General features: G+C 40.5%; 1 protein-coding gene across 1 annotated transcript in view; it reads right to left on the bottom strand.

The window, feature by feature from the left end:
* mmp15 (matrix metallopeptidase 15) overlaps positions 1–23711 on the bottom strand; it is a 60957-nt gene that overhangs the window by 17937 nt on the left and 19309 nt on the right. Inside the window, exons 2-4 of the mRNA XM_015403561.1 lie at positions 19541–19689; positions 19200–19322; positions 18768–19075 (exon numbers count right to left, since the gene is read on the bottom strand). Of these exons, the coding sequence (XP_015259047.1) occupies positions 18768–19075; positions 19200–19322; positions 19541–19689 (580 nt within the window). The remainder of the gene's footprint in view (positions 1–18767; positions 19076–19199; positions 19323–19540; positions 19690–23711) is intronic.

A 23711-nucleotide genomic window follows, 5' to 3' on the forward strand; every position in this document is an offset into this window, starting at 1 on the left:
AAGATGGCCGCCACGTGCGGACGTCGACCCCCATTGGCCAGCAGCGCGGACGAGACATCTAGCCTTTATTATGGATATCTATGCCTTCACTACTGTAGCTGTTGCGGCGAACGCCCCCTTTGTTTACATCAGCTGTTTGAGCGTGAGCACGCAGCTTACCTGTGTGCAATCAATCCGTCAATCAAAAGAAGGTGAGACAAACTTCCTAGTTTGAGCAGAGGATGGCAGCATGAAATAAAAAGCCTGCCGTTTATTCGGGCAGTGGAAGAAGCTGTGCAAAGTTTGCATTGAGGAAGCGAAGGACTGAACAGACAGCTGGTAAGCTTCCGTTTAATCCTGTTGTGAATAGAATGTATGATGCCACTGATGAGGCATTGAGACGTGCTGGAAATGTTTGTTTGTAGTGTTGTTAAGCTTATAAATACTCACACAGTGCATCATGAATGGCTTATAAGGCTTCTTGAAGCTTTGCTTTATTAAGTCGGAGAAATGCTGGTGTAACTTTGTTCAGTGATTTGTTTAACGTTGTGGTTCAAACGGTCCAACTTAATGTGCTTGTGTTGCACGGGTGATTTTTGCATCTTTCTTCTGTGTGATTAAAATGGACTTCTAGTATTCCACAGTTAAAATGAAATATTTAAAACAAACTAAAAATCACTCACTGGTTATTTACTATTGCTATTTAGGAATTCATGTAATCTATGGGGTTAAATAACCTGCATAAATCCACCTCCGTTGTTAAAATGCTTTAATACTTTGTTTTGATGCATTTTTTTATGACAATTAGAAACTAAATGGTCTTAATTTAACTAAAAACATAGTCTAATTTCATAAATATATTTAATGATCCATTTCTCAGAAGTATTACAATGTGCAATATGGTAAATGCTTTTTTGGTTTCATTTCTTTTAAAGGTTTTTCACCTGCTTAATTAAATGATTATCTGTAAACAACACAAGAAGAAAAGGAAAAAGGAAAAGATGAAACAACAGTTTGGTCATTGAGTGGAATCCAGTTTGATGTTCAGCTTAAGCTGAACATCAAGCACAGCAAAGATTGAATCACTTGACAGTAGCTTTTGGGACAAAAAGAAAAAATGAAACAGAAGTCACCTATAAGAACTACTGCTCCTCTCCAAGACAAAGAAAGAAGCAGAGTCAAAGACAGAATGGCCCCCTGCAGCAGGGAACCTTGCTTTCTGTAAACGGCAGGTTTATCTCCTCAAACATGATCCTGTAGGTTCATATCTGAAGCAAAAACACAGCCTGCTCTTTGTTCATGAACCAGAATTAACTTTGAACTTGCAAAGTGTAAAGCTTGACCCACGAAGTGCGGCCCTGATTCCTCAGATTAGTGCCAGTGACATCACTATTGGAGAAAACGTGAGCTGAGGGAAGATTATCTGTTCATTTCCTACACAGAGAGACCAACAGCGTTCTTCCTTCCCCACCTTGTGTACTCTCTCAGTCACACGGCCTGTGGCCGCTAGGATACAACAAACACCTCAGGGAGGAACACAGCAGTGGAAAATGTAAGATTGCTGAAGAAAGAGGGTGTCTGGGGAAGATAAAGAGGCCATTGTAGGTAACCGTGACGACCCTTCTGCTGGACTGACAAAGACAAAGCATTGCCAGTGGAGCTAGAGCTGCTCCCAGTTCACTGCTTCCTAAATGTTTTAGATTAGCACAATGATTTTAGTATTAAACAAAGATAATACTAAATGGTGCTGAGGCCCAATTACTGCCTGTCCTGTATGAACAATAACCTTGTTTGAACCCTAATAATTAGACACTCCATTTTAAATCTCTGCATATCTGATACTGCAGTGCTGTCAGTAGATGTGTAAATATTAGAATATGTGTTACTGATGAAGAGTAAATATAGGGACATAGGGACCCCCTTTTTCATCATTCTGCTTCATCCTCTGACATGGGAGCTGGCTCGGAGCTCGTCTGCCTGGCTGCATCTTTCCTGGACGGAGCAGCCTGCGGAGCTGGTTGACAGTTGCCTTTTGTATCTATGCTTCTTTTTCTATGTCTGCTTTTGTCTCCTTGAACCCCAGTCGGCCTCAGCAGATGGCCGCTCACACTGAGCCTGGTTCTGCTGGAGGTTTCTTCCTGTTCAAAGGGAGTTTTTCCTCTCCACTGTCGCTACAAGCATGCTTAGTGTGAGGGATTGCTGAAGAGTCAATGAGTCGATGCAATCAGCTGATTTTCCTTAGATAGAAAACTTTGAATCAATCTGACTGTATGATCAGGTGAACTGTAAAGTGACCTGAGGTGAGATGATGTGAATTTGACCTGTAGAAATAAACTGAATTAAACAGAAATAAATTCAGTTCTATTCAGTTTATTTCTACAACTCAAATTCACGTCATTTTACAGAGACCTGAAATGTCTTAAAATCATGCTTTCAGGGTTCCTACAGCATAAGGCAAGTTAAATTCAAGACTTTTTAACTTTTTAATGCCACTTGAAATAAAAATTTAAGACCAAATTCACAAGAAAAACAAGAAAAACCTGCTTGCGACAACTTAACCCAGAGGTTTATTTTAACATAAACCACTGCACTAATGTTTCAGATTTTGAAAAGCTTCCCATACAAGAAGAAAGCTAAAAACACACAAATGACAGATATATTTGAACAATTATTTAACTGAATTCACAAACTTTGTTTTAGCAGAGAACAAAACAACTCAGTTTTAAAGTCTTTTTTGCAGCTATTTTTCTTTGTATGGTTTTCTTAGTATGTTTGATTTGGTGATAAGTGGAGGCGCTGCAGAGACAAGGGTGGAACTAAACTGAGAAATACCGGCTGTTTCTCTGTAACTTCATTTTGACGCTTTGTGTTTCGTGCTTTGCATGGGACTCCACTTGCTCATATTTTCCAGACAAAAAGTTAATGTCCCGGCCACAACAACGCTTTTATTGGTTCCGCTATCAGGATGGAACCAATAGTGGCAAGCCGATATATATTTTTTTTAATAATAAAAAAAAATGTAAATTTTAACGTTTTATTTAGATTACAAAATAAATTGTAATAAAAATAATCCTATTTATGATGTTTTAAAAATTAAGACCTACGAAAGATTGACTTAAGACATTTTAATACCAATTAAGGCCTTAATGTCATTTTAAAGAATTCAATGCCTTTTAAGACTTTTTAAGGACCCGCTAGAACCCTGTGCTTAGAAGCTGTTACTCTCCATATAAAATATTCTGACTTTGTTTTTCCAAAGTGAAGCTAATCAAGGGCATGCTGATGAAGATTTTCAGTCATCCAGGTCATAGTCATTCCGTAAAAGTTAAAAAAATATCCACTGGACTTGGTTTCCAAGATTTGAAGACATTTCTCCACCTCTCCAGGAAGCTTTCTCAATTCAAATGTCTGGATCCGCAGTGAGTTTGAGTCTATATAGACAAGACCTTGTATTGCTTGGAAACATGCAAATGGGAACCGATGAGTGGGTCGTTTGGTTCCATCGTTAGCCTGTAATATCTGAAACCTGTCTATGATTCTTAAGGTCAGTCGTTAAAGGGGGGGGGGGGTTGTCGTCCCCTAATCAGGGGTGTTTTCTGCAGAAAGTTCAGGCCATCTAGGCTCAGTTGGCACCATCTCTGCCATCTGCATTTCTTCTTGTAGAAAAACTTCAGATATCATTTCTGTATCACTGATGGTGATGAGTAGAGTGAATCCAAAAGTTTTGGGATTCTATTTGAAAACTCAATCAAACACATACATCTTATGCTCCCCCTTCCTTACAAACAAAAAGCAGCCTGCAACTGATGCTCTATAAAAACTGATCAGATTTATTCACTCTAAACAATAGAAATAATACAGAAACAGCTTCTCCATCCCCTGCTTGTTCCTCAGCTGTTTTAATTTAACCATTTTCCATCATGCTTATCCTCTGCTGTGGTCATGATGGGCACTAATGCCTATCTTCAGCTGTCAATGGGTGAGGGTGGGGGTACACCCTAGACAGGTCGCCAGTCATTGCAACACAGAGACAAACAGGACAGACAACCATTCTCACACACACTCATGCCTAAGGAGAATTTAGAGAAGATAATTAACTCATGTTTTTGGACTGTGGGAGAAAGCCGGAGTACCCGGAGATAACCTATACATGCACAGAGAGAACATGCAAACTCCACGCAGAAAGATCCAGGCCAGGAACTGAACCCAGAACCTTCTGCAAGGCAGCAGTGCTACCCACTGCCACACTGCGTAGCCCCGTTAAGATTGTAATATTTAATAATGAATATAAAAAAAGAAACAGCATCAACCTGTAACCTTTGCAGGTTCCAATCAGTCGATGCACTCCACGCCCTCATAGCCTCGTGCTACCTAGCTGTATGTGACTACAGGACCATTACTCTGCAACGGATTGGTTGATTTCAGTAAATGAGATGTCAATCAATTCGTTAGAACTAGTAAAATATATCTAGAACCAGTGGGGAAAGATAGACAGAAGCTTCAGGCAAAGGCAGTGTGTTAGCTTGGTCAGGTCCCTGAATTGGGGGATTATAAAGGCTTCTTCTGGGTCCTAAAAACCTTGGGACACACACTAGGTGTTTTTCTGTTGCAATAGAGATTACTCCCAACCAAGCATGTGTAGATTTGCTTGTAAAATATTGTTTTCATGGAGAAACAGCAAAGGAAAGAGATTTTTTTCAAAACTATTTTCTGGCTCAGGGGTTTGATCTCCTTCTGTTTATTGGCTTGTTTCTCGGCAAAGCTTTGGTTTAGAGAAAAGTGAAGCAAATGACTGGATTCTATGGAGTCGCTGCTCTCATCTCATGTGTATTTTCTGCTGGTGTGATGCAGGGTTGTGACTCTGGAGACAGAAATGTTATTCAGAAGTTTCCATTGTTCTGTGTATTTACATTTTACATATTTTATTTCATTTGTTGATTTGATTTGATATGTTGTTGTACTATTTAATGCAGCGTTTTTTAACATGGCTGATGAGTAACCTTAAAAGGTACGTTTTTTAAGGTTCAAAGGGTAGAACCAGTCTGACAGTATGAAGTAAGCTAACCAGTGTAAAACAGACGGACCTGTAATGGTGCATTTACATCAAACATGATTCCAGCTAATTTTTTTCATATTAAGCCAATAACTGGACGGCGATGATGCTTGACTTGCTTCACCGCATAAAAATAGGAGAAGCTTCTACCATCCCCTGCTGTCTTTTAAACTCCATATTTTGAAGCTGGACTAGTGATTTTACTATGTTTAGCTACGGTGCGGAACTACGGTGTCGGCGTCTCTCTCCACCTGATCTTCCAGAGATGCTCCCAGTTTAGGGAGTCCAGCAGCTCCAGCTGGATAACTGTTGCTTCCCATGGTATTTGCTGCAAGGACAGATCACCTGGACAACAAGGTAAGCAGAGGAGGAGCTCTGCAGGTCAGACAGGAGCAGATGGAAATAAAGAGGAAGTAACCAGAGAGGGCCAGAGAAGGCTGCTGGGACCGCTTTTCAGGGTCCTGGATTGGGTTCACACCATATCATGATCTTGGCACTGATCACTGGCTTAATTTCTCATTCCAGTCACCTGTCTATCTCTGCCCCGTTGCCCATTACCTCTCATCTGATCCACCTGCTCCTGCCTCTATTTAAGGTGCTTGCATCCAGTCATCAGACCAGATTATTCTTGTTCTCTCTAGTCAGTGGTGAGAAGATTTTTAGCATTCCTTGGTGATTCTGATTTCCTGATTCTTACCCGTTTTGCCTCTGTACCTGCACCTGTTCCTGTTCACTGAGCCTGCACCTGTTCCGCATCTTGTTGACAGCTGACTGACTGGATCCTACCTCGTTCTCCAGGCACGGACAGAACTGTCTAACCAGACGTTCCTGTGATAGAACACTTTTAAAGCCGGGCGACACTACAATTTTTTTGCCGTTTTGGGGCAGATTCTCCAGGGAGAATTTTTCAATCTGGCTGTGTAGTGTACAGGGGGTAACAATGGACCTCTCATGACCACCTCGTAAGGTCAGGACTCATAAGGTTGGGAGAAAATCAAACATGTTAGAAATTCAGTCAGCCCTCGTGAGGTCTTTGTGAGCAAATCGCTCAGTGCAAATGCGTAAACAAGGATTCTTCTTCGTCTTACTCTAGGACAAAAACAAAGAGGCATGGCAGGAGTGCTAGTGAAATGGAGTTCTTTCTTTTAAAATGACAGACCATGGTAGCCACCTTTGCTCAGCCATGTCCAAATACGTTGTCTCCTTTTCTTTTTAGGGCAGTGTGTTTCACTCTAGTAAGCTTCAAATTCCTCTTCTACTAGTTTGGCTTCTGGATAGACGAGTCCGAGTAGCGACATCTCCCTGCAGAGCTGAGTCTGACATGGTTTAGACGTACAGTGTGAGCAGGTAGATCGCATCAGAGCGTTGGGCCGCACAGTGTGAGAACATACATCGTGAGCTGGGAACTCACACCATACGATGAAACCCTGCAGTTTAGTCGTATAGTGTGAGCTGTAGCTGCATGCAACGTAGGGCTGTGCATAAAAATCGATATAAAGATTAATATTGATGTTTTTAAAAACGATTTAATATCAGTATGCTGGTTTTCAAAATCAATATAACTCCATAACCCTAGGCGGCGTTATTACAGCGCGCCGTCACTGTTCACAGCGAGGAAGAATTAAAAGTCAATCAAAAGAGCCAAGGACTCGATAAAACAAATGCATATGTAATTATTGTAATGGTGCAGTCCGCTATACTGGAAACACAACCAACTTGCAGGCTCACCTACAGAGGCACCATGCTGAAAAGCTAGCAGCACCAAAGACGCAACAGAAAGCTGTAGACCCGAAGCAAATGACTTTGGACAAGTTTCCATCTACCTCACCCCGTGCCATCAGGATTACCGACTCGCTGGTGCATTTTATCTGCCTGGATTTGCGTCCTTATTGCGTGGTTGAAAACAGAGGCTTTCGGTACATGCTAAATACACTGGACTTCATCCCAACTTCATCCCATTCATCCACTTCATCCCAACCCGTCGCTATATTACTGATATAGCGGTGCACCAGAAGTACGAAGAGGTTAAACAACGTGTCAAAACTTCACTAAGTTCAGCTGCAGGAGTGGCCCTTACATGCGATGGGTGGACAGCTCAAGACACAGAATCATATGTGACGATCACATGTCATTTCATTACTGAGGACTGGGAGCTAAAGGTGTTCATTTTACACGAGCCATGCATGAGACCCATACAGGGACAAACATAGCAGAGTTACTGAAAACGGTGCTGGATGAGTGGGGCATAGCAGCCAAAGACCCGGCCACTGTCACAGGCAATGCAGCTAACATGACCATTGTAGCTGAGCTAACTGGTATGTTGCATGTCAAGTTCTTTGCCCACACCCTTAACCTGGCATCACAGCGCGCACCGAAGCTTCCCAATATGGCGCGTTTGTTAGGGCGAGTGAGGCGCATTACCAGCTTTTTCAGACGGAGCGCTACAGCGAGCAACGTCCTGTGACAAAAACAAAACAACTGATGTTGTAACAAGGTGGAACGGCGCTCATGACATGTTGCAACGTTTCCTGGAGCAACAACACGCCACATCTGCTGCTCTGCTATCCGGTTAAGTAAGGAAGACAGAGAAAGAAGTCTGCACCCTCAGTGAATCAGACATAACATCTGCTGAGGAGATTGTGGAGGCCATGAAGCCCATGAAGGCTGCATCACTTGTAATGTCTCAGGAAAACTCCCCAACCTTATCAGTTGTGGCACCACTTCCTGCTCAGCTGCTCCATGACTTTCAAGAAAACCCATCTGATTCTGCATTAGTGAAAGAAATCAAATCAGCCATCTGTGAGGACCTGAACAAGAGATACGGGGATCAGCAGAGAGAGACTTTATATGTGTGTGCAGCTATGGATCCAAGATTCAAGGCCCTCCCCTTCCTCTCTGATGATGAATGTCCGGACATCTACATGAGGGTAGCTGCAGAGGCAGGAGAGAGCCAACAAATATTTCAAGTGATGTATTTAATTAAATTATCACTAAGTTACTAATTTATAAAGACAAATATTTTTGTTCTTACCCTGTTAAAATGTATAGTCATATGTTTAGGTTTAAAGAATGCTTATAATGGGTACTTCCATAATGTTAAATTTAGAGGGGTTAGACACATGGCAGATTGTTAACTTATGGTACATTTCATTTCACAGATGCATGTTATACTAATTGATTAATTGATATAGTAACTGATTTTTCTTATTATTATTTACTTTTATAGGAACGGGCTGAAGCGCAGACAAAATAGCCTAATGAGGTGCCAGTGAAGAACGACACTTCTATGAATATCAACAAGCAAGACATGACTGCTAGTCCGCCCACAGAGAGCAAGGCCGCCATGCAGTCTAGCAGATCTTGTAGGTCAAACATACAGTACAGGTACTGCAGTGAGACACAGAACCACACAGGACCGGGCTGAACAGAAACCGACACGATACAAAAAAACTGCTCCCGTGGAAAGAGCACCAGACAGAATATCCACTTTTGTCACGTCTTGCAAAAAACCACCTGTGTATTCCAGCAACAAGTGTCTCTTCAGAAGGTGTATTTACTACTGCAGGAGATATAGTCACTGCACAGAGAAGTTCACTTAACCCAGAACATCTGGACCAACTACTGTTTCTAAACAAAAATATTACGAAGTAGAGCTGCATTTGTAATAACTTAATTTTTTTTTGAAGAAGAAGAGTTCTTTGACAATGTCAAATTGACATTCAGTTCTGTTTTTCTTCAGTGTTGATGTTTCAGCCAGCAGTTTTTATTAAGATAGTGAAAGTCTTACTCCTGGTTTTCAGTATGTTTTGTTAAAAGTAATATAGATGCACTTTTTTTATGTTTAAAAAACTGAAGATAAATATTTGCTAGGTTTCTTTTGCACAAAAAGTTGTTAAGTTGTTATAAGATAACTACGTCCAAGAAAATGACACATTTTTGGTTTCTGAAATATATTAAATGCATTTAACCAAATACACTTTATTTTTCTGTTTACTATATCAGTGTTAAAATAAATTGAACATAAATATAATCAGGGGTTGACGTTAAGGATTTTTCATTTGCCCAGAAACAATTTTTACTTGCCCAGTATAATGTTTGATAAATATAGTTCCTAATTTTCATTTTTGTATATATATCAATGAAAAATGTTTGATTTTGAAATGTTTTTAGTAATTCAGTATTTTTTAAGTTTACAGGTTCCTGGTGTGTATATGCATGCGTCAGATAATGAACTCAAGCCTATACCAATAATCACGCCATCTGGCAGAAAATCACCCGGCTTTTTCAAAATGCAAGAATGTGTACAACTACAAAAATGGCGCCGGCAACGCTTCTGGGTCGTTTTCATCGAATGTTGGTCATTTTAAAGTAATTTTGAGTGATAAATAATTTCTTTTTTGGGATCATTGCACTTCCGTAAAAATTCAAAAAATATCCACTGGACTTGGTTTTCAAGATTTGAAGACGTTTCGCCACCTCTCCAGGAAGCTTTCTCAATTCAAATGTCTGGATCCGCAGTGAGTTTGAGTCTTATATGGACAAAGGCCTCGTATTGCTTGGAAACATGCAATGGTAACCGATGAATGGGTCGTTTAGTTCCATCGTTAGCCTGTAATATCTGAACCTGTCTATGATTCTAGGGGTCAGTCGTTAAAGGGGGGATTGCCATTAAGGGGGGGGATTGTCTCCTGTAATACCTGATACCTAATTTTTACGGAATGACTATGACCTGGATGTCTGAGAACCTTCATCAGCATAGATCATTGCACTTGCCCGGCGGGCAAATACAATGAAATTTGTACTCTCCCGACAATAAAAACTACTTGCCCCGGGAGATCGGGCGATGGTTAACATCGAGCCCTGATAATATTTAGCTGATTTTGTTGATTGAATGGACTTTGAGCATTAATTTTAAAGTAATAAATCTCAAAATTAGAGTCAAATAAAATCAGGGCAAGCTATATAGAGAATCGTATCGCATCGTGAACTATGTAACGAGAATCGTATCGAATTGGGGCAACCCAGATGATACCCAGCCCTAATGCAACGATTAAAATAATGGTACAGTAAATGCCTGGTTTAAGTTATTCCACCGTCTGTCTTGCCTGAATACTGGGTCCTCTGTTCTGAGCCTTGACACACCAGAGTGATAAGCTCCAGAAGCAGAACTATGGCACAGCTTTGAGAGTCAGTTAATGTCTGCCCTTTTTACAGTTTACCCTGTTTTTCTTAGCAAACGGAATAATCAGTTTACATTCTAGCTTCCATTTATCTGATGCTAAAAGCAGTTGATAAATCTGAGACCTTTTTCATAGCCTAAACAACACTCTTTATTCTTGTAAAATTGTAGTTTGCATTATGTGGCTTTTGGGAAACAAAAGATAAATACTTTCAAACTGATGGAATGCCATCACCTGATCTTTTCTTCCACTGGTGTTTTCCTTTTCCTCCACGTTTCTAAATCAGCTGTGTGACATGACAGCAGCCAGGCTCTGCCGTTGTGACAGCGTGCCACTGCATCACTCCATGACATAATCTTTCACACAGAACATGTTTCATCCTGCCAATGACCTAAAATAGGTGCTGATGATACAAATCAGCCGTAAAATGTTTTAACTAGTTTTTCTGCCAGGTGTCTGTGGATGCAACAATCGTCCGCCATTCTTTTTCTGGTCTATGCTACCCATCCTTAGACTCAGACCTAGACCCAACTTTATGTATCCGTTGGGATTACTCCTTCAGGGAAATTCTGATTCCAGTAGTTATATAGAGTAGAAAGAATTAAAAAGCAGTATGCCAATAAAGACATAAATACAACAGAGTCCAGCTTCTTGCCAATCACAGAGCTGGCTCGCTTGACCAGTTTGTCCAGTCTGGAGCTGTGCTTCTTTGATGAGCTGCTCCCCCAGCACACCACCGTGTAGAAAAGGACAGTTGTACCCACAGACTGGTAGAACATCTCCAATAGCCCAACACTCCCATGTGATTCAGTTTGTCTCTGAGCATGGAGGGCTGGACGGTGTTGAATGCACTTGAGAAGTCCAGGAAGAGAATCCTTGCTGTGGCACTTCCCTTATCTAGGTGGGAGTGGACTAGGTGTAGTAGGTAGAGGATGGCGTCCTCCACTCCTACACCGGTCTGATGTCCTGGCCTTCTGTCAGTTACTATAAGGTGTAACGATTGTGCCATTGGTTGGAGCGTGCAGGCACCTATACAAGCTTTTAGTGACACAGGAATTCAGCATTTAAACATCAGACGCTGACATTCGAAACCTGTCTAATGCGCACTCAACCCACTGCCCTCATGCTCGGTTCCAACACTGCGTGCACTCAGCACCAGCTTCATAAATGTAAAAAGTCAATCAAACCATCAGCCAATCACGCTCTGCTTTTTTTTATACATTCAAAGCTCTTGTTCCAAATATTACATACGGTTTCGAAAATAAAAATGTAAGGTCTAGCTAAACATATTATAAGATTAAATAAACTCATTGATTTTATAGCCTATGAATATTACCAGTATGCTTACGGTTACTGCAATTTGACATTAGTATTCATTTTTAAAGCCATTATAATGTAATATTTGGAACAAATGCTTTGACTGGATGAAAAAAAGCAGAGCGTGATTGGTGTGATGGTGTGGTTCATTTTAGGGATGCACAATATAATCGGCCCCCTATCGGTATCGGCCTTAAAACTGAATATCGGACATCGGCCACCCCACCGATATTTAACCCGATATTTGATCAGCTTCTGAGTTTCTAAAGTCTAAAAAAAAAATACTACTTCTTCTTCTTCCTCAAAAACTTATTTTTTACAGCATTAAAAAAATTCTAAAGACGAGGGAAAAAATATTGATACATTAAAATATCACAATTCCTTCATATGCTGATATACTGCCATTTAAAAACACCATATCAATCTCGTTTACTAATGAAATATTGCTATATGTCATCGTTATGCTACGAAATACCCTGAAAATTCACGAAATTTTGCCGTATTTTTATATGTTGATATATTGACGCGGTATCGATCTATTTTACTAACAAAATCTCACAAGAATTTGCAAAATATCACCAGTTTGTAACAGAACGATGAAATTTCACGAGATTTTGAAAGTAAAATAGATCGATACCGCATCCTAAAAAATCAATGTGATATCAGCATATGAAAATATATTTGAGTATATTATTTTTCAAAGTGTCAGAAATGGATAACAAAACTGCTATTTTCAATGACTACTTATTTTTGTCCAGCTTTAACATCGATATCGGTTATCGGCTACATGAGTTTTAAAATATTGGCATATCGGATATCGGCCAAAATCCCAATATCGTGCATCCCTAGTTCATTTACAAACATTTATAAGCTAGCGGAGAAACAGCTGAGTGATGTGATGGGACAGTGAGTTGAGCGCACGTCAGACAGATTTTGAGTGAGTGTATGTGATATTTACACACTAAATACCTGTCTCACTCTGATTGGTGCCTGCACACTCAAACCAATGGCACAATCGTTAGGCAATATTACTGTCCCCATGAGCTCTAGCTCATTGCTGAAGCTCCACAGCAGGGTCTCTTCTGTGCCTGTGATTTTTAGCTTTGGTTTTTTTACAATAAACGAAGGATTAGTTTGATCTGAAAGAACAAACCGAATCTTCCACTGAGATTAAATCTTTTGTTTAGCGTTTTCATCCATAGCAGCACTTCAAAATGACCCTTCCCAGTCAAATGTCTACAAATTGGCAGCCCACTTCCCTGCATCTCCCAACAGAATTCCCCCAACTTCCAGCCACTGGAGTTACTCCCTCTGCATATTTTTTTACTCTGACTCTGAATCCTTTCACTGAATTACAGGGTCTGATCAGGATACAACGCTTCTTTTTAGATCGTAATGACAGAAAGAATATTTTAGTACAAATATTGATGCTTAAAAAAGAATTGTAGGGGACCAGCAAAGGTCCTAATAAGGAAAGTGGGGAAATTTTGAATGGCTACTACTGTATATCAGCTGTTGGTGAGGTACCTAGGACGACCGTTGAGCTAGACAGAAAAAAGGACTAATATTGTTGGAGGTAAAGCAAGGGTGTGGACGCCTTTTTTTCCACTCAATAGAAATCTGTTTTCCTCTCAGCTTCCATCTCAAAGCCTCTTTGCCAGAGTGAAAAAGACTGAAGCAGCACCTTGACAACCAGAATCAACTTTCCGAGCTTATTGTTCCTGCTGTATAATAGAGATGATTGTCTGTGAGCAGCCAGCAGGCTCATGAGCGGATCATTCACGCTGCATCACAAGGTCACACCTTCACTCTCTGACTGAGTAGCATCTTTTTAAAGAAGTTAAGAGCTCAACCTTTGTGACATGTTAACATCTTGTCTTCTCTCTGCAGTTACTAACATGCTTTCCTTTAAATAGGGACTGAACACAGAGACTCTCAGTTTTGGTCAGATTACATTAAGCTGGAGAAAGACACTGGCTTTGTCACTCCAGACATTAAGGAGTGATAATGTTCTTCAAGTGAGTGTTCTCCCACAAACAGCAGAAAGTCTGAAAATCATTGTTGGTGATGTATGTTCAAAGTGTAGAGTTGGTTCAACACTAAGGGTGTGCAAAATAATCGTCATGACGATGCATCGCGATTCTAATTTTTGTGATCTACTGCATCGACTCTTGAAGGCAAGAATTAAATATATAAAAAAAAAAAAAAAATAAACAAATAAAATACATGAATGGTTGGCGCACATCAGCCAAACCAAGTGGAATACAACTTCCAGTCCAGCAGACGTCTCTGCGGATGTGTTGACGCCCGCTGCTTTGTGTCACAAGCATGTCCGCCCGCGGGATACTGAGACGAGTCTTTCATAAACAAAATATGGAGGAGAATGAGAAAATTTGCCCCCCGGCTCCATCTCAAGTCAGATGCTTGGATGCATTCTGGCTTTAAAAACAAAGTAGGTAAAAATGAAATTGATATGATGCCCGTAATTTGCAAAAGGACCACTGAGGCCATGTAAACGGCACTGATTATCCTTATTTTGTTATTTTAAGTTTGATGAATCCTAGGGCTGGGTATTGTTCAAAAATTTTCGGTTCTGGTACCAATACCGATACCTTCACTTCGATAACGATTCCTGAACGCTACTTTTTTCGATACCAGTTTTATAATATCAATTCGAAGAAAAAGAAAATTACACAACATAAAAAATTACAAATCTTGAGTTTTATTTTAAGCTCTGATTTTTCCATTTACATTTTTCCTCTTACATAAAAAAAAAATTTCAGTGTCTAATATTCACTGTTACATTGTGAGGACCTATTTACTTAGCAGTTTTCCTTTAGAAAAATTACCATGTCTGACAAACAAGCCCGTTGAATGGGATCCTACTGTCAGCGCACCGCTGGTATGGGGGGGTCAGAGCGGCTCCGACAGAAATATTGGAAGGCAGGATGAACTGACTGCACTGATTAAGTTTTCAGGTGGATTTTCCCACTTAAAAACATAATAAAACTACTTTATTCCCACTGATCACAGCAAATATAGCTGCAAGGCAAAGAAAGGATAGAGTAGCTCCGCCCAACGCGTGTCAAAGCCACTTTTCGACCGCGCAGCCAGAGCAGCAAAGCTTCTTCAGCCGCGCGTCAGAAGCTGGTACAAGCAGCAAAAAGGAAGCAGCAGATGTGATTTTGCTGCTCTTGCTGCGTCCAGTTCGAAAGCAGCATGATTCACTCCGCTCTGGCTTTGCTCCGCCCACGGGCTGCTGAGAGGAGGATGGTCGCGCTGGCTGCGGTCCGCTCTTCTTGCAGTCAAACACCGAGCAACTTTCTGCTCTTAAATTGTTTCCGTGCACAATGTATTTCATTGCGCAATATTGGCATCAGTCTTAATAAAGTGAAGGCGCACTTTTGACCTGGGGGGCATTTTAAAGGGGTTCCACGACGCTCGCAACCAGTTCACAACAGATACACATGAACCCTGGCTGTAGGCGTGACCACCTGTGTATTTTTCCTGGATGACGCAATCAGGTTAAGTGTTACAGCCAATCACCGAAACTTGGTACCGAAAGACGAGGCATGTTTCGATACTCTGTAGAACCGAAGCATTTCGGTCGGTACCATAAAAGAACCGAAGTTCGGTACCCAGCCCCAATGAATCCTAAGATCTTTTTGTCAGTGTGTCCACACCAGTAATAGTAATATTTCTGTCCAGTATTTGTTTTCATGGCAACACCTCCAAAAGTCGTTTCTATAAATACAGCTATGTATGAATTCAGTTGCTTTTAGTTATGTATCAATTGAAGACGCGATCCAGATCACAGTCAGCCACTGGTAAGGGCTGTATCCTTTTCTTACAGTGTTCAGGGAAAATAACGCAATGCATCGCGATGCATCGCAATATTTCATGTATCATGATGCATCGTGATAGAATCGCATCGTTGCATGTGACTCGTGATTCGAATCGATTAATGACCAATACCCACCCGTATTGAACACTAACTAACTAACTAACTAACTAACTAACTAACTAACTAACTAACTAACTAACTAACTAACTAACTAACTAACTAACTAACTAACTAACTAACTAACTAATGTGTGAGTTCCTCTGAGGACACAGTCTAGCAGTCATCATTTTATGGGATTCTTCATAAAGAAGATTGATTCTATTAAAAATAAGATAACTGGCTACATCCTGTATGATTGGTTTATCTCTGGAAGATGAGGTTACATCTGAGTGACTATGCACTCTGATCCGGCTTTAGACTGCTTTGATTCAGTTGAACTTTCAGAATTAGCTAAGCTATTATCTTCATGTAAGCCTTCTATCTGCATGTTAGATCCAGTTCAAAGCAAGTTATGAAAAAAGAATCCCTCTGATTTCCTCCTCTATTTCATATGTGAGTAATCTATCCCATTTACAGGAATATATACCTTAGGCTTTTAAGGTAGCTGATTTAAACCTTTACTTAAGAAACCAGATGATTTGGTCAATTATGAGTTTGTTTTGTTGGTTTTGCTGGAGGTTTCTTCCTGTTCAAAGGAAGTTTTTCCTCTCCACTGTCGCAGGATGTATGCTCGTGAAGGAGAGCTGATGAGTCAAGGACAAAAATGCAACCAAAAATCATCCCTGTAAGTTCATTCAGAAGGAGCATGTCTTGCAAGTCAATGACTGGATGGACTAAGTGGTTTTCTAAACCTATCTGGCTGTTTGTGTCTCTATAAAGTGCCTTGTGATGAAACTGGTTGTTCATTGGCTCTATAGAAATAAAATGAATTGAGAAATGTAAAAAGTAATAAAAAGGGACCTTAATTGCTAAAAATGTCAAATAGTTGTCACTAAAGCCTTTCAGCGAACTAGTTCATGTACTACACTAACTAGCTTTCATCTGTGACTCGTATGCACCTTGTTCTGATTAGGGGTGTAAATAATAATCGTTTTGTATCGATGCATCAATCCAACAGCCGCCGATCCGATGCATCGACACGTCCCCAAGATAATCGATTCATGTTTTTTTTTCCCTCCGGTCTATTTTTATCCATTTGCTCCTGGGCGTAGTTCTCCCTCCCGTGCTGCGGCCGCTAAACCTATTTTGCCCTCCTACCTCGCTTCCTGGTTATACTCCAGCAGCAGTGTCGCAGTAAGCTTGACGCAGACATTTTTGATTTATGCTCAATATGATGGTGGTCTGCGCTATATGCTGTGGGTCTAGATACGGCCGGGAGAGGAAGTGGGGGCGAGTTTGTCCGACAACAGAGGGACATAAGGGCCAAAAAAAAGCGGGGATCCAGTTGGAAAAAAGGATCCCAGCGTTCTGCCGCACCTCACTCTAGAGTCCTGCAACGGGTCGGGCGGATATTTTTTTAGTGCGGGCGGGTAGTTGGCGATTTTTTTTATTTTTATGCGTGTCTATTGTTATGGAAATCAGAAATGTTATTTTAATCAGGCACTGTCTGGGGTCACCCTTGTGGTAGCTTAAAGCCCTGCTGACAGTGTGGGGACTTCCCTCCAAAAAGGCCACAGTCAGTGCATACACGTCTGCTGCAGTGTTAATGGCGCTGTTCTGCAGCGCAGCGTACTATAGCCTATTACTTGACTTTTTAACGGGTCGGGTTGCGGGTTAAATATCAACGGGTCGGGTCGGGTTCGGATTTGAATTGAAGATATCCGCGGGTGACAGGTCGGGTTCGGTAGTCATCCTAACGGGTTCGGGCGGGTGCGGGTTGGTAAAACTCGACCCGTGCAGGACTCTACCTCACTCTTCTAGCTGGTCCAAATTCACGAGTTGTTGTGCAATTTCGGTCATAAAAACAAAACAAGCCGGCCTCCTGTCTGCGGCACTGTCTGCGGTCAGCTACAATATGGGAGAGGAGCAGCGGACTGTTTGTGGAGGGGGCGGGGACGGCCACATTCTGGAGCCGAGGTATTGCATTGCACTCATTGCACTGATTTTCTGCAGTATTTTTTTATGCAGAGCCTTTCAGAATCTATAACGCAGGGGCATTATTATTTTTCAGTGAATGAGGTTCTAATAGGAATATTTGGAGTACAACTTATCTACCTCTGTTATTTGCTGTTGTTTCTCAAAGGAAACAATATTACAGCTTTCATTGATGTATTTCAAGTTTGAAACATTGTCATAAGGTAAAAAAAAAAAAAAAAAAGAAAAGAAAATTAACCAAATAATCGAATCGAATCATGGTGTATTCTTGAGTATCGAAAATAATCAAATCGTTGGGTCAGGAAATCGATACTGAATCGAATCACCGTGATGGGTGTGATGTACACCCCTAGTTCTGATCATGGGTGATAAAACCACATTGTGATTTAAACAAGCTTCAAAGGGAAATAGAAGATCCATATGCTTTTGTTCACCTAACAACACAAACCAGAGCATAACCATTCCCTTCTCTACTTGTGCTGTATGCTAAGCCTTCACACTCAATTCTTGAAGTCAGATAAGGTTCTCAGCACAGTTTCATGCAGAGCTTGGAGTTTACATACTCCTGTTTTACCTGTAATGTGTTCCCATTGCTGTAGACATTCTCTGCAGCTGTTAGCTTCAACTGCAACTCTGTCATCACACACCAACACCTAGGGGCTTGTGTGTGAGTGTGAGTGTCTGTGTGTAACTGCATCTGTGTGGGATGTGTTGCAGGGTAGAACACAGGGATGGTGGAATGCCACAGTAAGTGGGAGGACGTTTCACACGGGGAGATCGGTTCCCTTGTTGTGCCACGCTACTTTGAACATCTTTGAAGCAAAGTACAACAGAATGACTGTCTGCCTTTGATACATGAACCGTCTCTGGTTAATTAGTAAATGTTTGCTGCCTTCCAGGATAGTTATTGCACAAAAGTAGAGGCTGAGGGATTTTTTTTTCTTGTCATCCTGTTGCCAGCTCAGACAATTTTCAAATGTTTCTTTCTTTGTTGGTTTTGGAGCAGTTGGCGCCTGCAGTAAGGTAGCTAATGTTAACTTTTGACTTGTTTCTTCAATCAGTCAAAATTAGGCTAATTGATTATAACAAACATCTAAATATTGTGACTTCTACTCGCAGGAATTGTCCAAATATGTCCAAACGACTTCTACATCCCGTTGAAAAGAGAAAGGTGAAAAAGACATTGAAGAGAGCACCTGAAGGTTCTGGTATTTTCAGAGTTGCTCTAAAAGTTCAGCTGGAACCAAACATTTGATTTTGTATTTAGGAGACATTACAACTAAAGTGGATGTTTTCTTACCTTGTACATTGTGCCTTCCTATGGTCCAGGGTTCATCTGCGTCAAAGTGTGTGTCCCCACCCATACCAGGTCCAGGGAAGTATGCGTGAGCCAGGAAACCCCCCTCGCCGTCAAACGGAGAGCTGTCACCGTGAAAACCCGAAGCAAAGAAGATCATGATGTCTGGCTCCTTACGGCGGCCATATTTGATTTCCTGGTAGGGGATTTCTTCAAATACCAGTGGGGTGACTCCCTCCCAGACCTTAAAGGCCCGTCGAACGGCATCATACGAGTTATACTCTCCAATTTTGGGAGTGAAGTTCTGAATGCTGAAGGTCCCAAAGAGGAGGAATGAAGGATTTCATGAGATTACAGAAATTCAACTCAGTGCTCCTTGACAAACACAAGTGTAAAGCCACCTAGGCTGCTGTGTATTTGTTTCCTTTCTGTTACCTGTAAGTGAGATGTCTTTTGCTCCATTTATGTCCAGTGAGAGCATAACGCTTCCGACGAACATTGGTTTTGATCTGCCTTCCAAACTTGTCAGGCACACCACATCTGGGTCTCTTCATGGCGCTGAATGGTTTAAAAAGATCACAAATAGGAAGAGGAGCTTTATAAACATGGAGAACCTCGGTAAGAGGACAACGGAAAAATTATATCATGCTTTGCAGTCCTGTGTTCTATATTTCCAACATAAAGCAGAGTCAAACCTTGATTAGCCAAAAATTGCTATCAAATATTTAGCCGCCTTGTTTTCATTGATGAGTAAACCTGTACTAAGACCTGCTGACCTGACGGTTTGGGAGTCCATCTGGCCAGTCACCTCCAGACCATAGAAGCGCTGCATGTCACTGATGGCGTTGGACAGGATCTGAGCTGATCGCATGGTGGACATCTGTCGGTTGGCCTGGGGCAGGTAGCCATACATCCTCAGCCACGACTGGACACAAGACAAGAAGGAAGAACGTCCATTACTGTGAGATGGTCCATCTGACTCTGGGCCCATTTCCCTGGAAAGTTGCACAGTCTAAGGGATCCCAATAAGCCTTTAAATCAGGATTGTCTGCCTTAGAGCTTTTCACATCAATGTGGAGAATTACAGCACCAAATAAAGGTGGTACAGGAAAAAAAAATATCTATCTGTTGTTTGTATTTAGCCTTTGATCACAATAAAAAAGAATGTGAAGAAATATGGTGAAGACAAACCAAACAACTCTTGGTTGTTTGAATGTAAAGGAGTTAAAGGAAGTACAAACCCGACCAGCAGAGACAGCTTAATGCTTGGTTCCATCTTGCCTCAGATATTAAAGAAGATAAAAGCGCAGTGGGTGTGTGTGTGTGTTGGGGGGTGGGGGTGGGGGTGGGGGTGGGGGGGGGTTGTTACTGACAGACATGAGGGAGAAGCTGCGAAATTTGACCCAATCCCAGATGACGCAAAATCTATCCCACCTGTTTTGTAGAAACCCAATATAGCAGCGGCGGCATGCACTTAGGCTCATGCAGAAAGCCCAAATATATTATAGATCTAGGGCAGTACAAACACACCAAGTGGTGGGAAAAAGGCTGAGTGTCTCTGTACAGGAATGAAGCTCTGTATCTATATGCCTACTGCTTTACAAATGAAACAAACAGGAGCCCTGATCACATGCTGCCCTACAGACTGGGTGGTGTGGAGCATGAACCCACTCAGTTAATTCAATAAACAAAGAGAGCCCCTTCAATTTCATTTTCCCTGTTTCCCCGCTTCAGTTCCTGCAGTCGCTAATGAAATTCAATAGGCAGTGAAAAGGTCAAAGGGTAAGGTGTACAACAGAGTAACCTCTGCTTACAGCCCCTCCTGTACACTTCTTCAAACATCACCACAAAGCTCTACTCTGTCTGCATGTTTCCTGCATATGTGTCCCTCACTCTTATAAAAGAGATATACCAGTTGACTCTGGGTATAATATGTACCTTATCTGAATCTAGGGTTTATATCAATTACCTAAGAAATAGGAGCCTTCAGTATAAAAGAACTCAACTTTTCACTCCCTGATCTTCTAGGTTTGGAAAGCAGAATGGCAGTAGCAGGGTCTGTAAGAGACTAAGACCTCCAACCCACACAACACACAGGACCACTGATTTATAAGACAGAAATCTCCTTTATGCAACTACCCTTTTTCAGTCCCATTACATTTTTTGTTAATTATAATCTTACAGAGTCGGTATCATCCCTCAGTATGCATAAAGGTGCAGCCTTTGCCCCTCAGGAGGCCTCAGCAGATAGTCGCTCACACTGAGCCTGGTTCTTCGACTTAGACAACTTTTTTTATTGTCATTATGTATAAGCAGAGTGCATACAAAATAAAATTTTATTTTGTACAGCTTTCATCACATTTCCACTCCTTAAACAGCATATTTTGTGGAATCGTCGAGAGCTGTATGAGGCCACTGCCGCCAGGCGCCGCCTTGATGATGAAATAAATGCTGGAGGTTTTCATCCTGTTCAAAGGGAGTTTTTCCTCTCCACTGTCGCTACAAGCATTCTTAGTGTGAGGGATTGATGAAGAGTCAATGAGTCGATGCAATCAGCTGGTTTTCCTTAGATAGAAAACTTTGAACCAATCTGACTGGATGATCTGGTTGAATTGTCTCTCTAAAGTCACAAAATGTGAATTGGCACTACAGAAATAAACTGAATTGAATTGAAAGACTATTCCTTTATTAAGAAAGTTTTTTATGGTATAACAACATAATGTGCACTGATTGTTGAAATAGAAATATATAATTGAAATGCAATATTTGCCCCAACATCATATTTCATGAGCCAAGCCCTGATTCTTTGACACCAACCATATATCAGTTTCAGTTGGATTGTATTTCAATACATTATGGGGAAATTGCAAAGATAGTTGCATTTTTTATCACACTTCTCAGGCTTTTCTATCAGTTAGTTAGCAAAAGTATCCAGAACGGTCTAGTATTGCACACTCAACTCTGGCTAAGTGCTCTTCCAGCTGTGTTTGTGTAATAATGCTTCTTTGTGCGCTTAGCTAAGAGTCTGCGCTCCACACTGATGCTTCACTCTCAGCAGTACGGCTCTTCCTTCTCTCGCTACTTAATAAACTATATGTTGCTGATCATCCTCTGCCAAGCGTAAAAAAAATCCTTTTGTCTAACTATCAAGATTTATTTCTTCCAGCTCACAAGAGGTGATGTTAAACATTCTAACATTTGTACTGAAAGAAATCCCTAAATCTTATCCAAAGCAAATATTAAATTGCCCTCTGTTTATTTTTGGCAAAGACCCAGATGAAAAGGTACATAGATCTTTGAATATTTCTCTCTCATAGTTCTTGTTTCTAATATTTTAATATATAACATTTTAGTACACATATTCGTGAAATTTAGGTCCTGATTGCCATGCTATTACCTGGTTTAATTTTATAAAAAGTCTTCTATAAGGAATCTTTGGCTATCCGATTATTAATAAAAAAAAAAAAATAATCCACAGATGAATCGGTTTAAAAAATATTTGTTAGTTGCAGCCCTAGTGCAATGCATAATTCATAGTAGATGTGTTTTCCTTTGGATGGAAACCTTGCTTGTCTAAAACCATTCTTTTATTGTAAATTTCGTTAGCTTGTCTATCTGCTAATTTAACTAATATAATGTGTTGAACTAGATCTGCTATTTTTATAAGTTTTGTGAGACATTTTTTTCTAAAGTAGGGCATGAATTCTTAAAAAAAAAAAGTTTACCTAAATTCTAGAAATCAATTTTTCTGCCCAACAGAAATGATGAACTGCAGGGCAGCAATGTTTCTCCAGCAGTTGTAGTATCTAAGCCAGAGCTCTCAGTCTGGTAGAGAATCTGGTTGTTATTCAAAGTTTTAAAGGTTCACTCTTTTATGAAGTGCAACATAAAACTGACTAAATCCTTTTTGAGATTTAGTTGACAAAAACAGACTAAAACAATCCCATATAGCAATGACTAAAATATGACTAAAACTAACGATAGTTTTCGCCTTGAAGGTGTACAGAGTAAAAAGGAATGGTGAGAGTATCGTCCCCTGTGGTGCTCCTCTGCTGCTGACCACTTGATTAGACTTCTGACCCTTCACTCTAACAAACTGTGGTCTGTTTGTTAGCTAGTTTCTGATTTATAGACGTGTGTCTGGATCTAAATACCCACATGACAGTACAGAAGGCAATTAATTGGGTGGATATCATGATTTTTACCAGGATAGGATCTTATGTTGACTTATTTGGATGAAGATTTGATGTATCAAAAAATCCATTTCCATTCACAACAACTCCCAAGTCTGCAATCAAAAAAATGCAAAGATAGTTATGATGAAGTTTTATCTGCCTGTTGATCAGTTATTTACATTCATATCAACTCAACAAACAATGCAAACATTTTTATTTCTAAGCTCTTACAAGCATTTTTAAAGATATAACGATAATAATAATATATCCTCTGGCCATTATAGCTTAGAGCATTGTCAGTTTCAAAGTAAAAGCATAAAGACCAGAATGAAAATTACTATTTTGGATAGATTACCATTTAATCCATGTGGATTTTTACTCCACCCGCAACAACAACCACGTTTCACTTTCCCCTTTAGTTCAATGACGGCTTTGAAGAAAAGACTTTTGACATGGATCACAAGATCCAGTTAAAAACCCAGAAAACTACCTAATAGTCTAAAACATGCCAAGAAAAAAATTAGGGATGCACAATATAATTGGCCCCCTATCGGTACTGGCCTTAAAACTGAATATGGGACATCGGCCACCCCACCGATATTTAACCCGATATTTGATCAGCTTCTGAGTTTCTAAAGTCTAAAGAAAGAAAAAAAAATATTACTTCTTCTTCTTCCTCAAAAACTTCTTTTTACAGACTTAAAAACTTCTAAAGACGAGGGAAAAAATATTGATACATTAAAATATCACAATTCCTTCATATGCTGATATA

Source organism: Cyprinodon variegatus, unplaced genomic scaffold (assembly GCF_000732505.1).
Source record: "Cyprinodon variegatus isolate N-32 unplaced genomic scaffold, C_variegatus-1.0 Scaffold1521, whole genome shotgun sequence".
Taxonomy (NCBI): domain Eukaryota; kingdom Metazoa; phylum Chordata; class Actinopteri; order Cyprinodontiformes; family Cyprinodontidae; genus Cyprinodon; species Cyprinodon variegatus.